The sequence below is a fragment of the Triticum urartu genome, chromosome 7 (assembly GCF_003073215.2).
Source record: "Triticum urartu cultivar G1812 chromosome 7, Tu2.1, whole genome shotgun sequence".
Classification (NCBI taxonomy): Eukaryota; Viridiplantae; Streptophyta; class Magnoliopsida; order Poales; family Poaceae; genus Triticum; species Triticum urartu.
In genome coordinates, this window is record NC_053028.1 from 702,979,109 (window position 1) to 702,999,622 (window position 20,514).

Genomic DNA, 20,514 nt, shown 5'->3' on the forward strand with positions numbered 1-20,514 from the left:
AGAGGGCATGTCTTATTCTATGGGATGAAGCTCCAATGACTCATCGTTGTTGTTTTGAAGCTTTGGATAGAACATTGAGGGATGTTCTTTCAGCTGAGAATGAAGAAAATCGGTTGTTACCATTCGGAGGAAAGACATTTTTATTCGGTGGTGATTTTAGACAAATTTTACCAGTCGTTGAAGGTGGAACAAGAGACGCCATTATTGGTGCCTCACTGATGAGCTCGCCGTTATGGGCTCATATGAAAGTTTTCAAGTTGCATATCAATATGCGGCTATCAAATCCGAATTTGTGCCGAGATGAACGTGCTGAGTTAGCAGATTTTACTGATTGGGTGCAAAATATTGGTAATGGCTCCATTGCTATGCATTGTAAGAATGATGAGACTACACTGTCTTGGATTTCCATTCCTGAGGATTTGGTGTTAAACCCCATGGGAGATCATATGCATGCTGCTGTTGACAATATATATGATGATTTCCACTTGAATTATGATAATGGTGATTATTTATTACAACATGCTATTGTATGTCCCACCAATAATGTTGTGGATGAACTAAACGATGTAGTTTTTGGCCGTGTTCCAGGAGATTGCACTAATTATTTAAGTTGTGATTCAATATCAAAATCTACAGATCCCATCGATGAAATGGAGTCATTTTATCCGCCTGAATTATTGAATTCTATAGTTATCAACAATTTTCCACGACACAAAATTGGACTTAAAGTTGGTGCTCCTGTCATGCTTCTTCGGAATATTAACCAGTCATTGGGCATGTGTAATAGTACGCTGTTGATTATCACCCGATTAGGTGACAAAGTATTGGAAGGAGAAATTATTGCTGGTACAACCAAGGGTCAACGTGTGTGCATTCCGTGGATAGTTCTTTATTCGACAGGGTGCAAATGGCCATTCACATTGAGAAGGTTCGACTGTGTTATGCGATGACAATCAACAAGAGCCAAGGTCAAACACTATCAAAAGTTTGTGTCTATCTTCGAGAGCCCGTTTTTCTCATGGTCAACTGTACGTTGCCGTGTCCCGTGTTACCTCTCGGAATGGACTTAAGTTTCTTATAGAGGATGGTAATGGTTGTTCCACTTCTGAAACCAGGAATGTAGTTTACAAAGAAATAATCTGTCGTCTATAGGACGTCTTACTCTTTTGTTTCAGTATGCATATCACCTTTTGCTTTCTTAGTGGGTAGTTGTATGATGTAACTATTTTGGCATGTATTAAAAAAGTTGTATACCAAAGAATCCACCGTTTCCGAGTTGGTACTTTGAGTGCATCTTAATGAGGTGTTGGCAACACATTTTCATGCTAGCACTATGAGGAATAAATACCTCCTTGACACTGTAACCTTTGTGTACTTTATGAGGCAAATGCAAGTTCTGTTTTTTCTACGTCGCTGCTGAAATCAACACACGACAAGATGTACCAAAATTAACCATACTTTCTCCCAAATTTCAAAAAGAAAAACTAATGCATCTTTAAACGTGCTTTCACTCTCACAGGCGCGGCGTGCCGCCGCGCGCAAATAGGCTAGTTACATCTTAATGGAGTGAACAAAAGACTAAGGGAGGATGATTCAGCGGAGCAAGTCTGATTGATTTCAGAGACGGGCAGGTCGGGTAGCCGTTGAAGTGGCTGACACACGGAGACGGCTCAGCCTGGCGCACGAGAATCTCTGAGCTGTGCATGGTTTTGTTGTTCCGCCTCTGACCTTACCTTCCATCGGTGCAGTTAATGCGCCCACGAGCGGCCTATTTTTCCATCGATACATCTGCTATACAGACGGGAATACAACGACTGGCACTGATCCATATGCTACTGGACGAGCATGATTTCTAGATCAGCTAAGCTCAGGCTCAGAATTGAATATTCGTTATCCATCTTCTCTTTTTTCCTATCTTCAAGGGAGGCAGGTATCTAAAGCATTCAGCGAGTAGATTCCATATAGTATACTACTACTTTGCTGCTGCTTGGTAAATGGACTTTTTTAGGGGAAATTTGCCGCTTTATTAAACTAAACTAAACCTGGAATCTCGTCCGAATTACATCCAAAATAAAATCTGGTGGGGAGCCCACCCAAGTCTGACATCGCTCTTCTCCTACGCCTACACGCGCTAACTTATGTGCGGCTCCATTCCCAATATGACAAACCCAACACCTTGAACTCCTGCCTCGAGTTGAGCATCTCCTTGATTTCGCTTACCCATGGCCCTACAGCGGACACGTTCCTTGAACCTTGCTTGATCATTTGCACCACGGAGCTGCTGTCCATCTCAACATTGAGGTGCTCAACATTGAGCTCAATAGCTAGCTGAATAGACCGATTGCGAGCCAGCACTTCGATCACTTCAGGATCGACAATATATGGTATATAATAATGGCATTCTCCGGCCATGAAGGCGGCGTTGTGATCTCGAAGCACTGCACCGCCTCCCCCCTTCTCTCCATATTTTGAGATAGCACGGTCAGACCTTGGTCCATCCCTTGTTAGGGGGTTCCCATCTTTGGATGATCATGGGCACTGGTTGTCGCGCCCTCGCTGCATGCAGTAGCTTCCATTCGCCGACATGCACTCTCACAGAAGCCATGATTTCATGTGGGGGCATGATCTTCTTCCCATACCACGCATCATTACGTGCAAGCCAGAGGCCATATGCCACCTGTACCAGCACCTCCCGCTCGTCTTCCGATGCCCCGGCCAACCAGCCCAGTAACCAGGAAACCAAGGCGCTCTGGGAGACCATTGAACCTAGTGGGATCGCCACTGAAACTCCCAATTCCGACCGCATCAGCTGCCAAAACTGCACTGAATGTTGACAGGCCCAAAACCGATGAACAATGGTTTCCTCTCAGCCACATTCAACACAAAAACACCCGGTTTTATCTGTTAGACGAAACAGCTCCGCTCCCACTGCTAAACCATTCCGAATAAGCCTCCACATGTGAATCTTGGCCTTAGCTAGTGCATTAGTCTCCCATAATGCCATGTATCCTTTGTGCTTGTTCACTGAGTTTGAAGACTACTTTGCTGCTGCTTGATAAATGTCGTGACTATTTTGTAGCAAATAACAATACCGAAATGGGGTATATATAGGGTGACTGAGTATGCACATCACATTCCCATCACATAAAAATATGTAAAACGTCAATTTACTGGGGTAAGCTAACAATAAAAATGCATACTTATTTATATCAAACTTTTTTACTATAAAGCTAATAATAATAATATGTTAGTACTAATATTTTGTTATGCTAGCAGGGTAAGGCACATAAATAAGTTTGTGAATTTTGTGGTATGATGTTTTGTAACCTCTTTTGACATCTGTTTTTGCAAAATATTGGACCTAAATTAAATATAAGTTTGTGAATTTTGTGCTATAATGTTTTTCCAGAAATGTTATATTATTTTTTCATAAGATTTAGAAGGAGATAGTGCCCGTAAAAGCTTCGACTTAACGAATCTATCTTAGGTAGATAAATAATAACAAAATTGCATAGTACTTTGAAGAGTAATGTGGGGTCTTAGATCTGCTGTAGTATATTTATATGTTTTCATGTCCATGTTATTATATTTCAATATCTTGATAGAGCGCTCTAGAGCATACATGTCTAAACAAGTCTTGATAGAGGATATTGAGTATATCAACATATGTCGAGACTATTGGATCGGTGCGCTGGTGCTCCTGACTGCTGGACCGTTGACTTTTAAATAAAATAACCCTAAAAAATAAATTTGAAGAAGTTCATAATTGTTTTTAAGAAAATGCACAGATTTGGAAAAATTTCTGATTATTTTTACAAAAGTTCACATATTTTCAAAAATGGTATGAGAGTTTAAGAAGTTCACATCATTTGAATAAAAGGTCCACAAAATTTTAAAAGTTTCTTATATGTTAAAAAATCATGAATTTGAAAAGTGATGTGAAAATAAAAAGAGAAACGCGGATTTTGATAAAGTTCACACATTTGAAAAAAAACAGTGAATTAAAAAAGTTGACAAAATTGAGAAAAGATTATGAATGAAAAAAAATCTAAATTTGAAAATAGTTCACGCATTTGAAAAATATGAAAAAGGAAAAAGGGAACCCAAAAAAAAGGAAAGGAAAATAGGAACAAACAACCTGTGACATAAACATTTTTTCGTTCTTTTTTTAATTTTTGTTTATACTTCTAAATTTTCTAAATAACATATTAAGAAAACACTTGACACAACCATTTGAATACAAAATAAATAAGCATTTGAAAAATGTTAAATGTGTATAAATAAAATGTTTTCTCATGTATAAAAAACATACTCTCTCCTATCCATATTATTTGTTGCTCAAACGGATGTATCATGACGTATTCTAATGCCAGATACATCTATTTGAGCGACAAGTAATATGGATCCGAGGGAGTACAATATGTGTGAAAAGTTGATCATGTATGTAAAAATCATGTTAGTGAAGCAATTGAAAAATGTAAAACCAGTAATAGAAAAATGTTAAGCAAGTATTTGAAAAATGTTAAATGTGTATAGAAAAAATGTTGAGCATGTAAGAAAAATCTCAAACTAGTATTGGAAACTTGTTAATCAAGCATTCAAAATTTTAAAAATGTGTATACAAAGATTATTGACCATGTATTAAAACCGTTAAGCTTGTATTTGAAAAATGTTAAAAATGTGTATAGAAAAAATGTTGATCATGTATTCAAAAAATGTTAACCAAGCATTTGGAAAATTTTAATGTATACGGAAAATGTTTCTCAACTTATGGGAAAAAATATGCAATGTGTGTGTAAAACATTAATCATGTATTTAGGAAATGGTAAACAAGCATTTGAAAAAAAATTAAACAAGTATCTGAAAAATGTTAAATGTGTATAGAAAAATGTTGACTATGTATTAAAAAATGTTGACCATGTGTTATACTAAGTGTTCCTAAGGAACATGGGAAAATTAAAAAATCATTGAAAACCAAGAAAGAAACAAAAAACTAAAAAAAGAAAAATGCGAAAGAAAAGAATAACCGATGAAAAGCATGAAAGAAAAAAAAGATAAACCAAAGAAACACGAAAGAAAAAAAAATGAAGCATAATGATGAATAACAGAAAACAGGAGAAGAAATAAGAAAACCAAATAAAAACAAAAGAGACAAATATTCAGTGTGTATTTGAAAGAGTGTTGATGATGTATTCTAATACATGTTAATAAGATCTATTTTTTAAAAAAGTACATCATCTATTTGTGAAATGTACAACATGTATAAAAAATAATTCATGTGTGCACTGAAAATGTACACTCTGCCCTGAAAAACTAGACATGTCTTGATGAGAAACGAAAAATGATGAAAACCGACAAAGAAACATAAATAGAACAAAATAAACCAATAAAAACAAATAAAATGTAGTATAATGAAGAAAAGACCACAAAACAAACAAAAGCAAACCGAAGAAAAAAAACAGAAGAAAAACCATTGCAAGAAAGAAAAGAAAACAAAGAAAATAAAAAAATAATTGTAGAAAACCCAGAAAAGAAACAAAAAACTGAAGAAAAACATAAAGAAGGGGAAATCATGAAAACTGAGATAGAAATATGAAAACCGGTTGAAAACAAAGAAAGAAACAAAGAAAACCAGTTAAAAACTAAAAGAAAACCGAAGTAAAACAGAAAAATGAAAAAAAAATCAAAGGAACCAGAGAGAACACAAGCGTCTCGATCGAAACTAGATGTAACCAAGAATAGACAAAATTGGGCTGGCCCAATGTATCACCTTGTCGAAGTCCCCGTGACGGTGCCAGGCAGTCCATTAATTTTTGACTGAAATATGGCAAGAAATTGATTGTTGTATCACATTGCATGATCCACTTCACCCGCTCATTAGAGAATTCCGCCTTCAGCATTGCTTTCTACAAGTCGACCCGATCATAGGCTTGGAAAGATCAAGTTTATAAGCACAACTAATCATGGTTTCTTTCGTGTTGTTGATAATGCAAACATTCGAACGCCACAATGGCATCATCTAATATGAGGCGGCTATGTACAAAACCACAATGGAACTCAGAAATAATACCATCCAGTAGTGGCCTCAATAGGTTTACAAGACACTTGGAGACTATCTTGTATAAGACATTGCATAGTAGGCCGGAAATCCTTTAGACATCCTAGCCAAGCATAATTTTTGTTTTATGGGCACAACTAATTAAGGGGTACCCTTTGAAGAGCTCCCGCGGAGTTCACTTTCTTTGTCTGGGAGCGCGCCAAGTGGTGCACCCAGCAGCCACCACATGTCATGTGCTGGGCACACCCTCGGGGCTTTTGGTATTTTTCTTTTGTGCACGTGTTTTCAGGTTTTTTTTTGGCCTTTTGGTTTTTGCTTGGTTTCCCTAGGTTTTGGCGGGGGTTTTTCCGGGAAGCAATGTTTTTTCATGAGAAGCACAAGTGCACAACTCTACTTTAAAAAAAAGAGGAAAAATCACATCATGCGCTTCTACGCGAAAGGGAAAAGCACATCTGTGCTTCCTCGAAAAAGGAACAACCATAGTCTATGCTTTCACGAGAAGCATGATGTCTACTACATAATTTTATTCTTATAGACTCTGTTCGGCCTCTAAACGCAGAGTTTTGTAGGACAACAACAATTTTTTCTCAAGTGATGACTTAAGGTTTATCAATCCTTGAGAGGTGTACCTAGGGCCCCTGAATGCAGTAGGCCAGTAGCCAAGCTCCCAAGTGAACACCCCGCCACCGATAGAGCAAGAAGATGCCGCGACCGCAAGTAAGGGCGTAGAGGAGTACAATTGAGGAGAAGCTCCTGCCGCCATGGTCGTCGGGATTCAAATGGGACGGAGACCGGCCTGATATGGAGGGGAGGGTTGGAGGAGAAGGTGAGGGTGCTCTCGCTCTCGTAGGAAAGAGGAGGGTAAGGAGAAGATGGAACCTCCCGTCATCAGTGCCGCTAGAGCAGGAGGGGACGGCGTAGACACACAAGTTTTCTCCTAGAGATACAGTGCTCCAGGCTCTCTGAATCGCGCCGGTGCTCACGCGGATCGGCCCAATAGCATTTACCTGTTGGCTCGTTCGTCTGCTCGCTCGTTCGTCACTGATTTCGAGAAAGTTCACAAATTTTAAAATGTTCTGGAAATTTTTTGAATTCGTTGGTTTTTCGAAATCGGTCATGCGGATCGAGCCAGTCACGGTCATCCACCTCGGCCAGGACATGTTCAGGACTACTTCAGGTGCAGCTTTCTTCCCGCTTGCTACCAACCATCGTCATAAACCAAGTAGCTTGGTAGTATAACTGTCTCCCCAAACCATGTGCAAGTGCAAGGTTAACGTTGGATGGGACAAGAAAACACGTGGTTTCACTTCTGTTATTGTTATAATACAAAGTTGGGTCATCTATTTTAAAACGAAGGGAGTAGCTAGCAGGCAAAACGTACCATTGATTTCTCCAATCTCGAATAAATAGGCGCCCAAGTATAACTTCATTTGGAAACCCTCCTGCCTTCCTTCCTTCCTTCCGCTTATTGTGCCCAGTCCGGCTCCGGAGTCCCCAAGAACAAGAAGAGGAACAAGGAGGAGGAGAACACATCGATCCATACGAACGCCGCGACCGAGACGATCGAGAGATAAAATGGCGTCGGCCTGCTTCCTCGCCCGCTGCGTCTCCGTCCCCGCGCGCCTCCTGGCCAACCCCACGCCCCTCGCCATCACCACCTGCAGGTAAGTGTCTATACAACGGATCCTGGATCCTTTCGGCTCCGATCTGCTTCATGCTCTGTCTCAAATCTGACCTGCAGGCTGCGGCGGCACGGCGCCGCGGGAGCGAGGCCGGTGCGCGCCGCCGGGAGGATGCTCGGCTCCGTCAGGTCGGTCAGGGTGATCGATCGGGTGGGACCGGTCGAATGACAGGGTTTTATCTGTGTACTTACACGCTTGTTCCTTCATCTCGCTCCAGATACGGCACGGGGGCGGCGTTGGGCCCCAAGGAAGCGGGTGCGGAGGTGGCCGCCGTGCCGCCGTCGGTGCCGGTGCGCGTCGCCTACGAGCTGCAGCTGGCCGGCCACCGCTACCTCGACGTCAGGTAAACATATTATCACAGGACGACGAACCACTTAACCACACAATCACCTGCTTAATCCTCTGCCTCTGCCTTTGCACTTTGGACTCTGCAAATTGTATTGCATCGATCGGAAACCTGTTTTGCTGATGTCTTGTCTCTGCAGAACGGAGGGCGAGTTCGGCGGCGGGCATCCAGCAGGAGCGGTGAACGTCCCCTACATGCACAGCACCGGCTCAGGTAATTCATCAAGCCCACTTCACTCCAGTGAAGCTCCCTCTTGTGATCATAGAAAGAAATACTATATGGAACCAATGTTAGCAAGATCAGTTATAGTTAATCATCTAGTCCAATGTGAAAACGTATTGTATTTTTGGCCCAGAGTGGTTTCAGAATATGAACATCCGCACTGACAAATCAGGGTAGGCAGCGCTGCAGTCAGTGGGCAGGTAAATCTGAACCTACACGTGAATGCACGTGAATTGTGGTGTCTTCTCTTGGCGCCGCGAATCGCCGTCACTGGGTATTGTTTATTGTTGCTTGGGACCATGATGAGGAGCATTTTAGGGGACGCCGATGAATGAATGAACAACTGTCGAATGTTATGGATGATCTTGGGCATGTCCTTATGGATGAAGTTTACCTTCTCTTCTCTGACCAAATTTAAATTCCCATTGGCAGGGATGGCGAAAAACTCGTGCTTTCTTAAGCAAGTATCCGCGATATTCAGGAGGGAGGACGAGATCATCATCGTACGTCTTCCACTGATCCGAAACATGCTCCATTTTTTTTCCATTCATTCATTCGGGTCATCATATCCTCCTTATATTCTGAAAACTTAACGATAGGGATGCCAAAGTGGCAGGAGGTCTCTCATGGCCGCAGCCGAACTCTGCTCCGCTGTAAGCATGTCAATGGCAATCCATCTTATCATCGCTGCTGTTTCACAAACTGCTCGCTGTGATGTGTGCAATGCAAACTTTTTCAGGGTTTCACTGGCGTGACCGACATCGCCGGAGGGTTTTCTGCTTGGAAGGAGAACGAGCTGCCGATCAACCAGTGATGTCGTCGACTTCTCTGAATGTTTCAGGAACATTATAATCTGTCTTTAGGCTGCTCTGCTCCAAGGTTGTAACCGCTATGGTCGTCTTGATCTCGGATTCAAGACACCATGAATAGTGCACTGAATAAATTAATGTAGCTTGCCATTTATGTATACGATATGTGCAAAATGTTCGAACAACAAGACATTATGAGCCTGTTCAATATTCCTTTCGACGCCTTCTATAAATTGTGTAAAACCTAATCCGATCAAAAAAAAAATTAAGCTCTGATCTGTCTTGCAATTGGTATGATGGCACTCACAGCTCAGTGACAGAGTACACAATGTGGGCACTGAATCTGAACTGAAATTAACAATATACAACTTGAACCATGACAAGGAATGCAGTTCATCAACGGCCCTTCCCAAAAGCAAAGAACACTGTTCCTTGAGGGAGTGAAATGAGAATGAAGAAGCAAAGCACAAGCCCCCTCGTGTGCACTACAACCTGTCAACCTATGCATATTAGTAAGCATGCACGTGCACGCACGTATATTATAAAATAATAAAGTATCGTCATACAATGAAAAGTATGCCTATTCAGAAATGCAGGACAAAAAATCTCACATGAATCATAAAATTTAACATCCAAAGACCAAAAGATTGACAAATTAAAAGAAGTCGACTTCAAAAAACAAATATGAAAGAATCTTATACTCGCTCCGATTCAAATTAGTTGTCGTTCAAACTAATATACGTAGTAGGGAGTAATCTGTTTATAAAACTATCAAAATAATCATGAGTGAACATTTTTTCTAAAATCTTCTGACTATGCAAAAAGATACTTTCTTCGTTCCGAATTACTCGTCGTAGAAATGAATGTATTTAGATGTATTCGGAATGGAGGGAGTAGCAGGTACATAGTCAAACAGGACATGTGAGTTAAGAAAACGAATTGGACAACGTCCCACTCTAATAACATGAACCAAATGACCGTAAAGGCTATTTTGATATAATAATAATAATAATAATAATAATAATAATAATAATAATAATAATAATAATAATAATAATAAAAGAATAAGAAAGTGGACAGCGCCGGACGTTGTATGTGTATTACTTTTTGTTGAGCGGCTTATTTGTGTACTGTATTCCTTTTTTTTATTGAGAATATGTACTGTATTCCTTTAATCAAAGTGAAACGCTATCGATCCAACTGAAAATAAGAGCTATCCATCGGGAAAAAATCTGGACACGCCCACTCCGCCCACTCTCCTTCCCTCTCAGTTCAGCTGACCTTATCTCTTCTATCTTCTATTTGTCTCCCCACCGCTGCCGTCCATGGTCCTCCCGTCGATTACGGCGATGGAGTCCCTGGGCGTGCTGCTGCTGCACCCCATGAACGGCTACCTGGAGCAGGAGCTGGACCGCGTCTTCCGCTTCTGGGACTCCCCTCCAGACGGGGGGGCCGAGTTCCTCCGTGCGGTCGTCGGCAACGCCGGATACAACGCCGACGCCGCGCTGCCGTCCCTCGAGAACATTGCGTCCTCCGTGGGGATCGACCGCGTCGACCTCACCAAGTGCCGCGAGCGCGGGATCCATGCTCACTGACATGCTCACCGACGCCGTCGGCCTCGTCATCTCCGCGGTAAGGAAGATCACGCATGGTGACCGCTATGTGCGCGCCGGCTTGTGGAAGGCCAAGAGGGACTACACGGTACACACTCACCACGCGGGTTGGTTTTAGATGCTTGCTCTTTGACTTCCGTTCATATATTTTTTTTCTATCCAACGATTGAGTGCATTATTTAGTGATACTCATTTTATAATTGCCCAATTCGTTTCACGATACCTTGTGTCTTTAATTTAAATGAAAAATGATCGACGATTGCTTGCATTTGGGCCTTTTGGATTGAAATCATGAATCTCATGGTGTATTCTTAGTTTTCTTACATATACTGAAGACAGTTCATCTGTCCACTATGTCTGCTGTGTTTGCACTATGAACCACCCAGGCAATTAGAACTTCAGAACCAAAGCACCAGTACTCTGATCCTTGCATCAGTACTTTCCTTATTTATCATCTGGGAGGAATAGTCGGAGCCAGATAAATAAGGTTCATGTATTGCAATCAAAACTGCACATACAGCTAATAAAATCAACTGATAGTGTAATATTCCTATGAGTAGCAGCAATGATATCTTTTGCTATATCTAAACAGGTCTTTGTGTTATGAATATAGACCATATTAGAGATCTGATGCTTACTTTACTGTTAAACATAGACAAGAGGCTAGCAAATGATTGAAATGTCATTCTGCTTCAAGTTAGAAAATGCTAAAGTAGTTTTTTTTTGCGAAATAAATGCTAAAGTAGTTGAGGGGCTAAAAATCAGATTTATTATAATGGATAAACAATTCCCATGGTATAATTTACAACTCCACACATTTCACGTTAAGAATGAAGCCGGTCTCCATGATTTCAGTGATGTCTCCAGATAAGAAATTTGGAATGCTAACAAGAGATAAACACGCACATAGCAATTAAAGTGATTTTGTTCCTGCCATCTTATATTTAAGCACACTGCTCACTTGTGATGTTTTGCTATTGTAGGTTAACATGATGCATGAGTAGTCTCGTGACGAAGACCTTTAACTATGATGTCATCTACTCTCATTTGGTACGTGCATATGCAAACTTTTATTATAAATTGCGGAGACATTTCCTCTTTGATGCTTATATAGTTCGGTCTGATCAAAACCTGCAAATGAAAAAGAAATGTTAGATCTAAAAGTAGTCATAAATACAACACCATCCAAAAAATAATGGAATAACGCACCTGCCTCATCTCTCTAAAACATCTCTGTAGACAATGTTCTTGGTGCTTTTCCCGGATTTGTCAACCTCCTTGTTTGGCTTGGCCAAAATCCGTGTCGTCTCTCTTGACACTCCCCTCGACAATGCAACATATAGCTGACCATGTGAGAATACAGGCTCGGGAAGGTAAATACCGACGTTTGGGATGGTCTGACCTTGTGCCTTGTTAATTGTCATCGCAAAACTCAGGCGGATGGGGAACTGCTTTCTCTTAAGTTTGAAGGGAAGTGAGCTGTCCTCTGAGGGCGACATAGGGATCCTAGGTATGAACACCCTCTTTCCAGCATGCTGACCACCAACAATCTCCGCATCGATTGCATTATCCTGGAAGGCTCTAATCATAAGCCGTGTTACGTTGCATAGACCGTTATGAGGGTCGAGGTTCCGGAGCAGAATGACTGGACAGTTGACCCTTAATCTCAAAACATGCGGTGGCAAACCATTTGGTGTGATCGACTTCAGAAAATCAATTGTGTAATTATTCTGCAAGTCATCCTCGATTGAGTCAAAGCTATGGTATAACTTTTCTTCGCCTGGAAACCTAGAGATCATCTTGTCGTTGAGGTCATCCACATGATCGTTCTTGGTCGATAGAATTGCATGTGCGCTCATGTACTCTCTTGATCTAGCATTAGCATGCAGCGATGGAAAGACATCTTCGATGAGCTTGTTAATAGCTTTTTCATCATCGGCATAGCCAATCACAATGTCGTCAGGGAGACGCACATAGTCGTCGCCTATTGTCTCTTCTGTTCCATTACCGATCCTTAGGAGGTATTCAGAGAACCAAGGATCAGCCTGTGCCCGCATATTGCGCGTGAGGTGTATCTTGCGGGTCTTCTCCCACAAATAGGATCTCAGGAGTGTAGCATCCGTGATCTGTGCTCTTGTCCCACGTGTGACAACAGGAAGGACTTGCCGAAAATCCCCACCAAAGACGACAACCTTTCCCCCAAATGGCAAAGGACACTCCATTATATCCTTGAGCGATCTATCAAGCGTCTCAACCGCTTGACGTTTTGTCATAGCGACTTCGTCCCAAATTATCAAGGATGCCTGTTTAAGCAACTCTGTTGTACCACTCTGCTTTGTAAAACTACAAATGCTGTTGTCAGTGAGCTTAATTGGAATTTTGAACCTGGAGTGCGCAGTCCTTCCTCCTGGCATTATCGACGCTGCTATACCTGATGTAGCAGTTGCGATTGCTATTTGGCCCATGGAACGCACCTTTGCAAGCAAGGCCTTGTACAAGTATGTCTTCCCAGTGCCTCCTGGACCATCAACAAAGAATATCTGGCTTTTTTGGTTCATCACATGATCCATTATGTCATTAAAACCAGCCAATTGCTCATTGTTCAAACCGTTAAATAGATCTAGATGTTTTTTGTCCACTGTGACTTGCCTCTCCTCTGTTACTTCTTTGTACTCAGAGTCATAAGAACCATTGGTCTCAACCAGATCCGGAAGTCCATAGTTTCTAATATCCTTTCCCATGGATTGTAACATATCCCTGATATCTCTAAGGACCATATGCTCAAGTGTTGCCTCATCGGATTGATTACGACGGTAATCCTCAGACATTGATGCTAGATGTTTGTCCCACATCTGTCGGATTTTTGTTGCCTCACAGAATACCAGTATAGTCACAAACAACCGTCTCAGGGCACAAGGCATTTGAAATGTGGCTGCCTCCGTCATGCAATCATCAAGAGTCCTATCGTGCTCAATGAGGCCTAAGTGCTCGCATGCCTCCCTGAAGGAACTGCATGGCTTGCCATTTACTGTTTTTAAATCATCAAATGAAGTGGCACCTCGGACATGACTTAGGAGCACATGCAAGTAGTACCTCTCTCCTTCAGCAGGGTGTGCATACACAAGTCTTCCAATCTGTGATCTCTTACTTTTTCTATTCTGCCAACTCTTATTTCCAGCTATCCATCTATAATGTTCTGGAAACTCTCTGTACAGCCATTTCCGTGCTTCTGGAAACTTCTGGTTCATCCGAAAGTACTCGGTAAGCATGGACTTGGAAGAAGATGGCCGAGTGACAACATCTTCCAGATTTTCACACGCTTTAAATGCAACCGTATGCATGTTTGGCAAATGAAGCTGGAGCTGTAGCACAGATGGACTGACACCAAACATTTTAAAACCGAAAATCCTATAAATAGCTTCTGGAGGAGATACATAGCGTGCATCCCTATATTGTCAGATTTCATTGATGATTCCACCTTCATTGATGATATCCTGCTCGAATGCAAATGTTGTTCGATCATGCCCTTTATAGATGTACTTGAACAAGTACTTGACTGCCTTAATGCTCGAGCATGCTTCGACATTAATGTGGCAGTTGTATGTCATAAGTAGATAAGGGTTGTAAGGGACTACCCATCTATTGTCCAAATCAGCTCCTCTGATCCGAACCCTCTGCCCGTCGTCCCTCCTTCTATATATGGGATATGAGTCTTTCCCTTGCTGTGTGGCATCGCAAAAATCTTGCGGATAATGAAATCGACACTGTCCCTCAATCATGCAAGGACAACTTTTTTTGAGCTCACCACAAGGTCCGTGTAGCATGTGTTTGACGACCAGATCATGTAGAACGGGGTGTTTCTCTTTGTCAGGTATCTCTGCAGATATCACCCGATCATAGTCATCTGGGGTCGCTAACTTGTTTTTTGCTTTCATGATTAGAAGTATATGCTCATGAGGGAGGCCTCGTTTCTGAAACTCCGTGACATGTACATAAGCTGCTACTTCTCCGAAATGCTTACCCTTAGTCAGTAAGTCCATCATATGTCGTTGTTTAGCTCTGTATACTCTTGCCACCAGGTCTGGATGGTCCTGTGGCAGTTGTCCAGGCATCAGTTCCTCTGTTATCTCCACCCAATAGGGATTGCAAGTCATCGTAATAAAATAATCTGGTTTGCCCCACCGCTGGACAATTGCCATTGCATCCAGGAATCTCCGCTGCATGTCGCGATCACCACCAGGAAATGTACGTGGAAGCACGATTCTTTTGCCAATCCGATCACCGCGTGACTCACTAGCAACAACGGTATCAACAAGACCCTGTAGTAGTAACCAACGTTACAGAAAAACATGGAACATGTATATTGTCGTTGCATTATAATGTGTTAGAATAAACACAAACACGTTACCTGGTAGAGGTCGGCGCGTATAACCTTCTGATTTTCTGGCTTCGAGTACCAGTCAAGCCTCATAGACTCAATCTTGATATACATGTCAACAGCCCACTGTTGGAAAAGGCGCCCCCCGAACAAGATGATGTTTAAAAGTTTCTTCCTGACCTGCAGCTTGAAGCAGTAGTACTCCCTTGCACTAACAAATTTCCTGGATTGTGTTGCATTCACCTCATTGTCACCAAAATCCTCATCTGGGTTATCATCGTTGTCCTCTACAAATTGACAACATAAATATCAGTGTGCTGGCTGGACTCATAATGATTGACACAATAAGAATTGAAGAATAAGAAATGATGACCGATACCTGCAGGTAAATCAGTGGCATGGTCTTCATGTGCTACAAAATTCCCAACTTGTTCGCTTTCTCTAATCAAGTTTTCCTCTGATAGATAGATGAAAACATAAGTTTACATTAATAATAGCAAGCCTAACCCTTGTTAATGAACACATACCTGTATGTATATCAATGTCTTGGTTTCCTTGTGGTGTAGTATTATCCGATGAATGATGGGTCCTGTCATCGGGGGGACCAACATATGGCATCCAACGATTCCAACCAATCTCCCCACGCGGGAAGAATAGGGGATAAGACAACGGGTCATAGCACCCATAGTATGCTCTAATATAGAGGGGTCGTTCTCCTTTTTTTCCATGCACGACAACACTCCTGTCAAAGCAATTTTGTGGGTCGCTCCCTTCAACCCATATCGCTGCCACCTGAGAAGCCGTTGGGGCATTGTACCTTCGTTGATCCAACTTGATATCCGTGTTTAGTGAGATCCTATACTCATCTAGATTTGGAACAGACCCAAGGCTCTTGAAAACTTGCGCATAAGGGTTAGGCTCTAGTATTCGCAGAATCTTCCGTATGAGATCTATCTTAAGGTCTGGAGATCTCTTAGCCCTGTGAACCAAGTTTTCATCTTTATCATAAATATAGAGTTGGAAATGTCGAGGGCCATTATCAGCCGGCACCAGATCATCAAGAGCGTGGTACAACCCGCCACACGCACGAAAAGTATATACTCCAGTTCCTGCCGCATTGCTGACTCGACGATCAAGGGTGACTCCTAAACTTGTGAATGAGAAGTGTGAGTTGAAATATCATATATGCTCTCTGAAATATTTAGCATCCTCATCAGCTTGACATGTAAACAACCGTTTCAACTCTTCTGAAACCTCTGGAGTAAATATACCGACTTTTCCTTTTCTGCAACAAAATGCTGGCCCCTCGAATGGAAACTGCAAAGCCCCACAGTGAAGGCAGTCTGCAACCTTTTTTAGGACATGGTGCTTTGTAGGTAGGTTTCGGTATATGAATTCATCAATATCTGCTACGGGTCCTGCTTGTGCATTCTGGCGCCAAGCTGGTACGACTCGAAAGCAACATCTAGCACAGAAGGACAGTAGGTAAATTATCACTCAATACAACTAAAGTGTGCACTTGAGGGTGCTAAGTTGGAAAATACATAATGGACATACCCTGATCCATAAATATTATAGCTTCTTCATCAGGATCATGGTATGTGGCTTCTCCATTCTGCAGTGGCTCCATGTAATCTAGTACGCAATATGTTGGTCAAATATAAATTCCTCAAATATATGGATGAAGACATTCAAATGGGAACAACAGTATATATAATGTACCTTGAAAATTGGTTTGTTGAACAGGAGGCTCAAATATTCCATATGGGTCAGCTGTTTGGTCGTTGCCCACTATGTAAAATCATAAGATCAGTACAACATAACAATATAGGTGTTCTAGTAGACGTAGGGTCGGCAAAACTACCTTGCAGATTTTGAGTGTTTTGAGCAGTCTCTGTTGTTGGTTCTACTCCTCGCCTATCATTAGCCATGGACTTTTGAGGTTGATTGGAGGCATTAAGAGGCTCTATACATTAAAAATGAAAGAGAACCCAGATTACGGTAAACACGCTTGCACTATAAGTAATATTGATGCGTGATTATAGTAATATTATTCCTTACACTGTACAAATGCCTAATGATATACCTGGTGCAATATCTGCAGTGACATTGGAAATTGTTTGCGTTTCGTGACCAAGAGGTACAACAACAGCTCTCAGTCTCCCTGCAATTTCTACCATCTGATATGCATCATTCCTATGCAACAAATTGGATTCATCAATGTTTCCTAAAATATTGTCCTCGTGAGGAGGGATCCCTTCATGTGATTGGGATGAAGTTGGCATGTTTGGTGTCACCACATCAGTGCATATATTAATATACTCCATCCATCCTAAAATACGTGTCTCAACTTTATACTAACTTTAGTGCAAAGTTGTACATAAGTTGAGACACTTATGTTGGGACGGAGGGAGTATCTCTGAATAATATGCGAGATAATAAAAGGAAATGACTATTTGATGGTAGCACACAACCTGCAAATGATATTGCTTGTAGCTGGCTGACACCCGATTGTCCTGTAGCTGGTGTGCGTGACACATTGTCAACATTGTTAACGGTGGCAATAGATGTCTTTGACTGTTCACGGGATTGACGTTTTGTTCTTAATATTTCATCCCTGTTCTGTGCATACCGCTCCCTGTCCCTTTGCCTCCTTAACTCTTTAGGGTCTACATAGATGCAAAAAGCTAATTAGCTTCAACAGTTAGGGGTGTATGTAATGCGTTGATCGTCATTACCAATGGATGTGGACATCGGTGTTTGTGTTTCATCTTTCTGGGCACCGGTCCCTGTAGAAGCCTGAGACAATTTTTTCTGACTGTAGGCTTGACGTTGTCTTTTTAATATGTCATCCCTATTTTGTGAATACCGTTCCCTTTCCAGTTGCCTCTTTTGCTCCATATGATCTACATCTATGATACATTATAGTTATAATTCAGAGTCTCAAAATGTTACCTGAACAACAGAACATAAACCAACAGTACAAGGTTATTTTTACTTTGGGTCATGGCCAGGGGTGTATGTGGCACACTTTGCTGGTCATTAGGCAGCGCTTTTGGAGTCCCGTTATTTTGGCGTGCATCACGACGCCGTTTGAGAATGGCATCTTTATTTCGTGCATAGTATTCTCTGTCCCGCTGCCTCTTCAATTCCTTGGGGTCTGTATAAATACAAACAGAAAATTAGCGCATAAGCAGTAACAGTGTTCATCATTCAAGAAAAACTGTAGCATTTAGTAGGCAGTTAATACCCACGGAGTGGGAGTTGGTTATATCCTAAAAGGGGGTGCGTGCCCCCGCGCGATTGGGAGATGACATACCGCCGCGTATTAGTACAATCTGCCAAGAGGGTTGAATTAAAGCATATTAGTGGCAAATAGCATTCACGTACACACAATATTATTATGAATAAACATGCTTGTATGTTTATGCAGGATACAGGCTCAAGATTTTTGGTTTTCATTGATGTCAAGCAGGATGGTGCGGTTAGTAGATTGACTGTATCATAAATTCTGCTCACCTTAGGCCTTCAGGGACTTGCCGATAGCGAGGAGGCAACGACGGAGGAACGGCTGCCCACGGTACGGTGCGGTGCAGGGCGGCGAGGGCGTCGTTCCGGAAGCAGACGATGTTGGCCCAGGGCGAGGGGATCTGTAGGGCGGCGAGGTCGGGGCGACGGTGCTATGATGCAGTGATGGGATAATTGTTTCCTTCCTGATGATGCGTGATTCCAGGTGTTCCCTCCCAGCATGGTATGGTGTAGCGATGGGAAGTTATTTGTTTCCCTGCGTGTGATTGATGATTGGGAGGGATGTGGAGGTGATTTCCTCTGCGGTGGAACAGTCCGTTCGTGTGTAAATTATTAAGTGCACCCCAATCAACAGATGAGGTTAAGGTTGACCATTAGATTGATTTTAGTGGGCCTACTCGTAGGGTGGTAATAGGTCTGTGTACGTTTAATGGGGTGCGTGAAGAGAAGATAATGTTTACTCTTTTATTAGTAGTAGAGAAGAAATTAACCCCATTAGAATAAACACACTTGCCATGCGTTTGTTCACGATAGTGCATGATGTTTGAAGCCATCTTAGAGCATCCACAATGCTAGGCGCTTATCTAGCCGCTAATGGAGAAAACAAACATCTGGAGATTAAAAAAGAATCTCAACGCCCTCTCATTCTTTTTTCCTTTTTTTGCGGGACAGCCCCCTCTCATTCAGTGCTATACTCTAATGGCAGACACTAACATATCTTCAAAACAAAGGCCAAGTGATTGGGAAGGAAAAAGGCAAGCCCTCATATGCATAATTTTCGTGGTGATGCCACACCCGGCCCTGGGAATCGTAGGTGCATTTGTCGATCGGCTAAGAAATCTATCCTAGTGCCCTCCACTAGAACCTGGCGTCGGATCCACCCTTAAGATTGTGTGCATCAATCGATGGAAAGGCCGGGCATTGCCTTATTTTGAATTTGTTTTTCAAGCAATCTCATCTTCGTTTTGGGTTTGAATTGTCACGGGGGTTTCTTGTTGACTCGAAGAGTTGATTATATTGTGCAAGTGGTGTTTTTTCTTGAGTGGGAGTCCATGGATTGTGCAAGTGGTGTTGACTCCTCTGGCAGAGGCAAAAGAAGAAGTGGTTCTGACCCAAAGTGTTGGCAATCCCTATTTGTCACTCTTGTAACAAAAGTGTCGAGCAATTGCACACAAGGAGCGACCGAGCGAACAAAATGGGCAGACCCAGTTAGCTATAGGATTTCGGTTTTAGGAAGATGCAACTAAGGTTTTCTTGCCATAAGGAACCTTATCGAAAGTTCATGTCTTTTTTTTCGTATTTCTTATTTTTATTTGTTTCCTCTACAGGTTTTTTTTTGAGAAAAATGATCCCCAATTTTTTACGAAAACATAATTTATAAAAATGTAAGATTTTTTATTTACTTTTACTTATTAAATGTTAATAAAATTTAAAAATATGTTCAACATTTTACAAATAGGTCTCATCTTTCTATAATTTTTTCATAAAACCTAAAAATAGTGAATTTAAAAACATATTTCACGCTTCTAATATTTATTCAAATCGGTTGAAAACTAAAAAAGACACCAGAAAACCACCCAAAACAGAAGACGAAAAGAAAACCAAACTAGACCTGAAGGCATATGATACAACGTTCAAAATGCGCTGGCGAAGGAATGCAGGTGTGTGCGTTTTCTAGACAATCTATTGCACCTAGCTATAGATAGGAGCTCCCCAAATAGGGGAAGACTATGTGCTGCTTATTGCGAGCCAAACGGCTGCCAACAGGATCCGGTGCTGCGCTGGCTCAGTAGGACATGGCTCGTTATGATGACGTCACTAAGAATTTTTCTTTTTTTTATTTTAAATGCATAACTTAAATTTACTTAGGAAAGTTTA

The 20,514-nt window shown here is 41.7% G+C and overlaps 1 protein-coding gene and 1 long non-coding RNA gene across 3 annotated transcripts; both read left to right on the forward strand.

Annotated features, from left to right (window-relative positions):
• The first annotated feature begins 7,516 nt into the window (after positions 1-7,516).
• On the forward strand, positions 7,517-9,350 carry LOC125522426 (thiosulfate sulfurtransferase 16, chloroplastic-like). Its single transcript, XM_048687491.1, has 7 exons — positions 7,517-7,722; positions 7,800-7,868; positions 7,958-8,083; positions 8,226-8,299; positions 8,741-8,811; positions 8,908-8,961; positions 9,048-9,350. Exons 1-7 carry the CDS (start codon positions 7,634-7,636, stop codon positions 9,120-9,122), a joined length of 558 nt encoding a protein of 185 aa, XP_048543448.1. The 5' UTR covers positions 7,517-7,633; the 3' UTR covers positions 9,123-9,350.
• A 979-nt stretch (positions 9,351-10,329) lies between these two features.
• Positions 10,330-19,099, forward strand: LOC125523234. 2 transcript variants are annotated; one of them, XR_007290146.1, is made up of 4 exons: positions 10,330-10,837; positions 11,714-11,780; positions 17,213-17,248; positions 18,542-19,099. It is a non-coding gene; the product is annotated as an uncharacterized LOC125523234 (long non-coding RNA). The 2 variants fall into 2 exon arrangements; XR_007290145.1 differs by having other exon boundaries at positions 10,334-10,818.
• Positions 19,100-20,514: the final 1,415 nt, after the last annotated feature.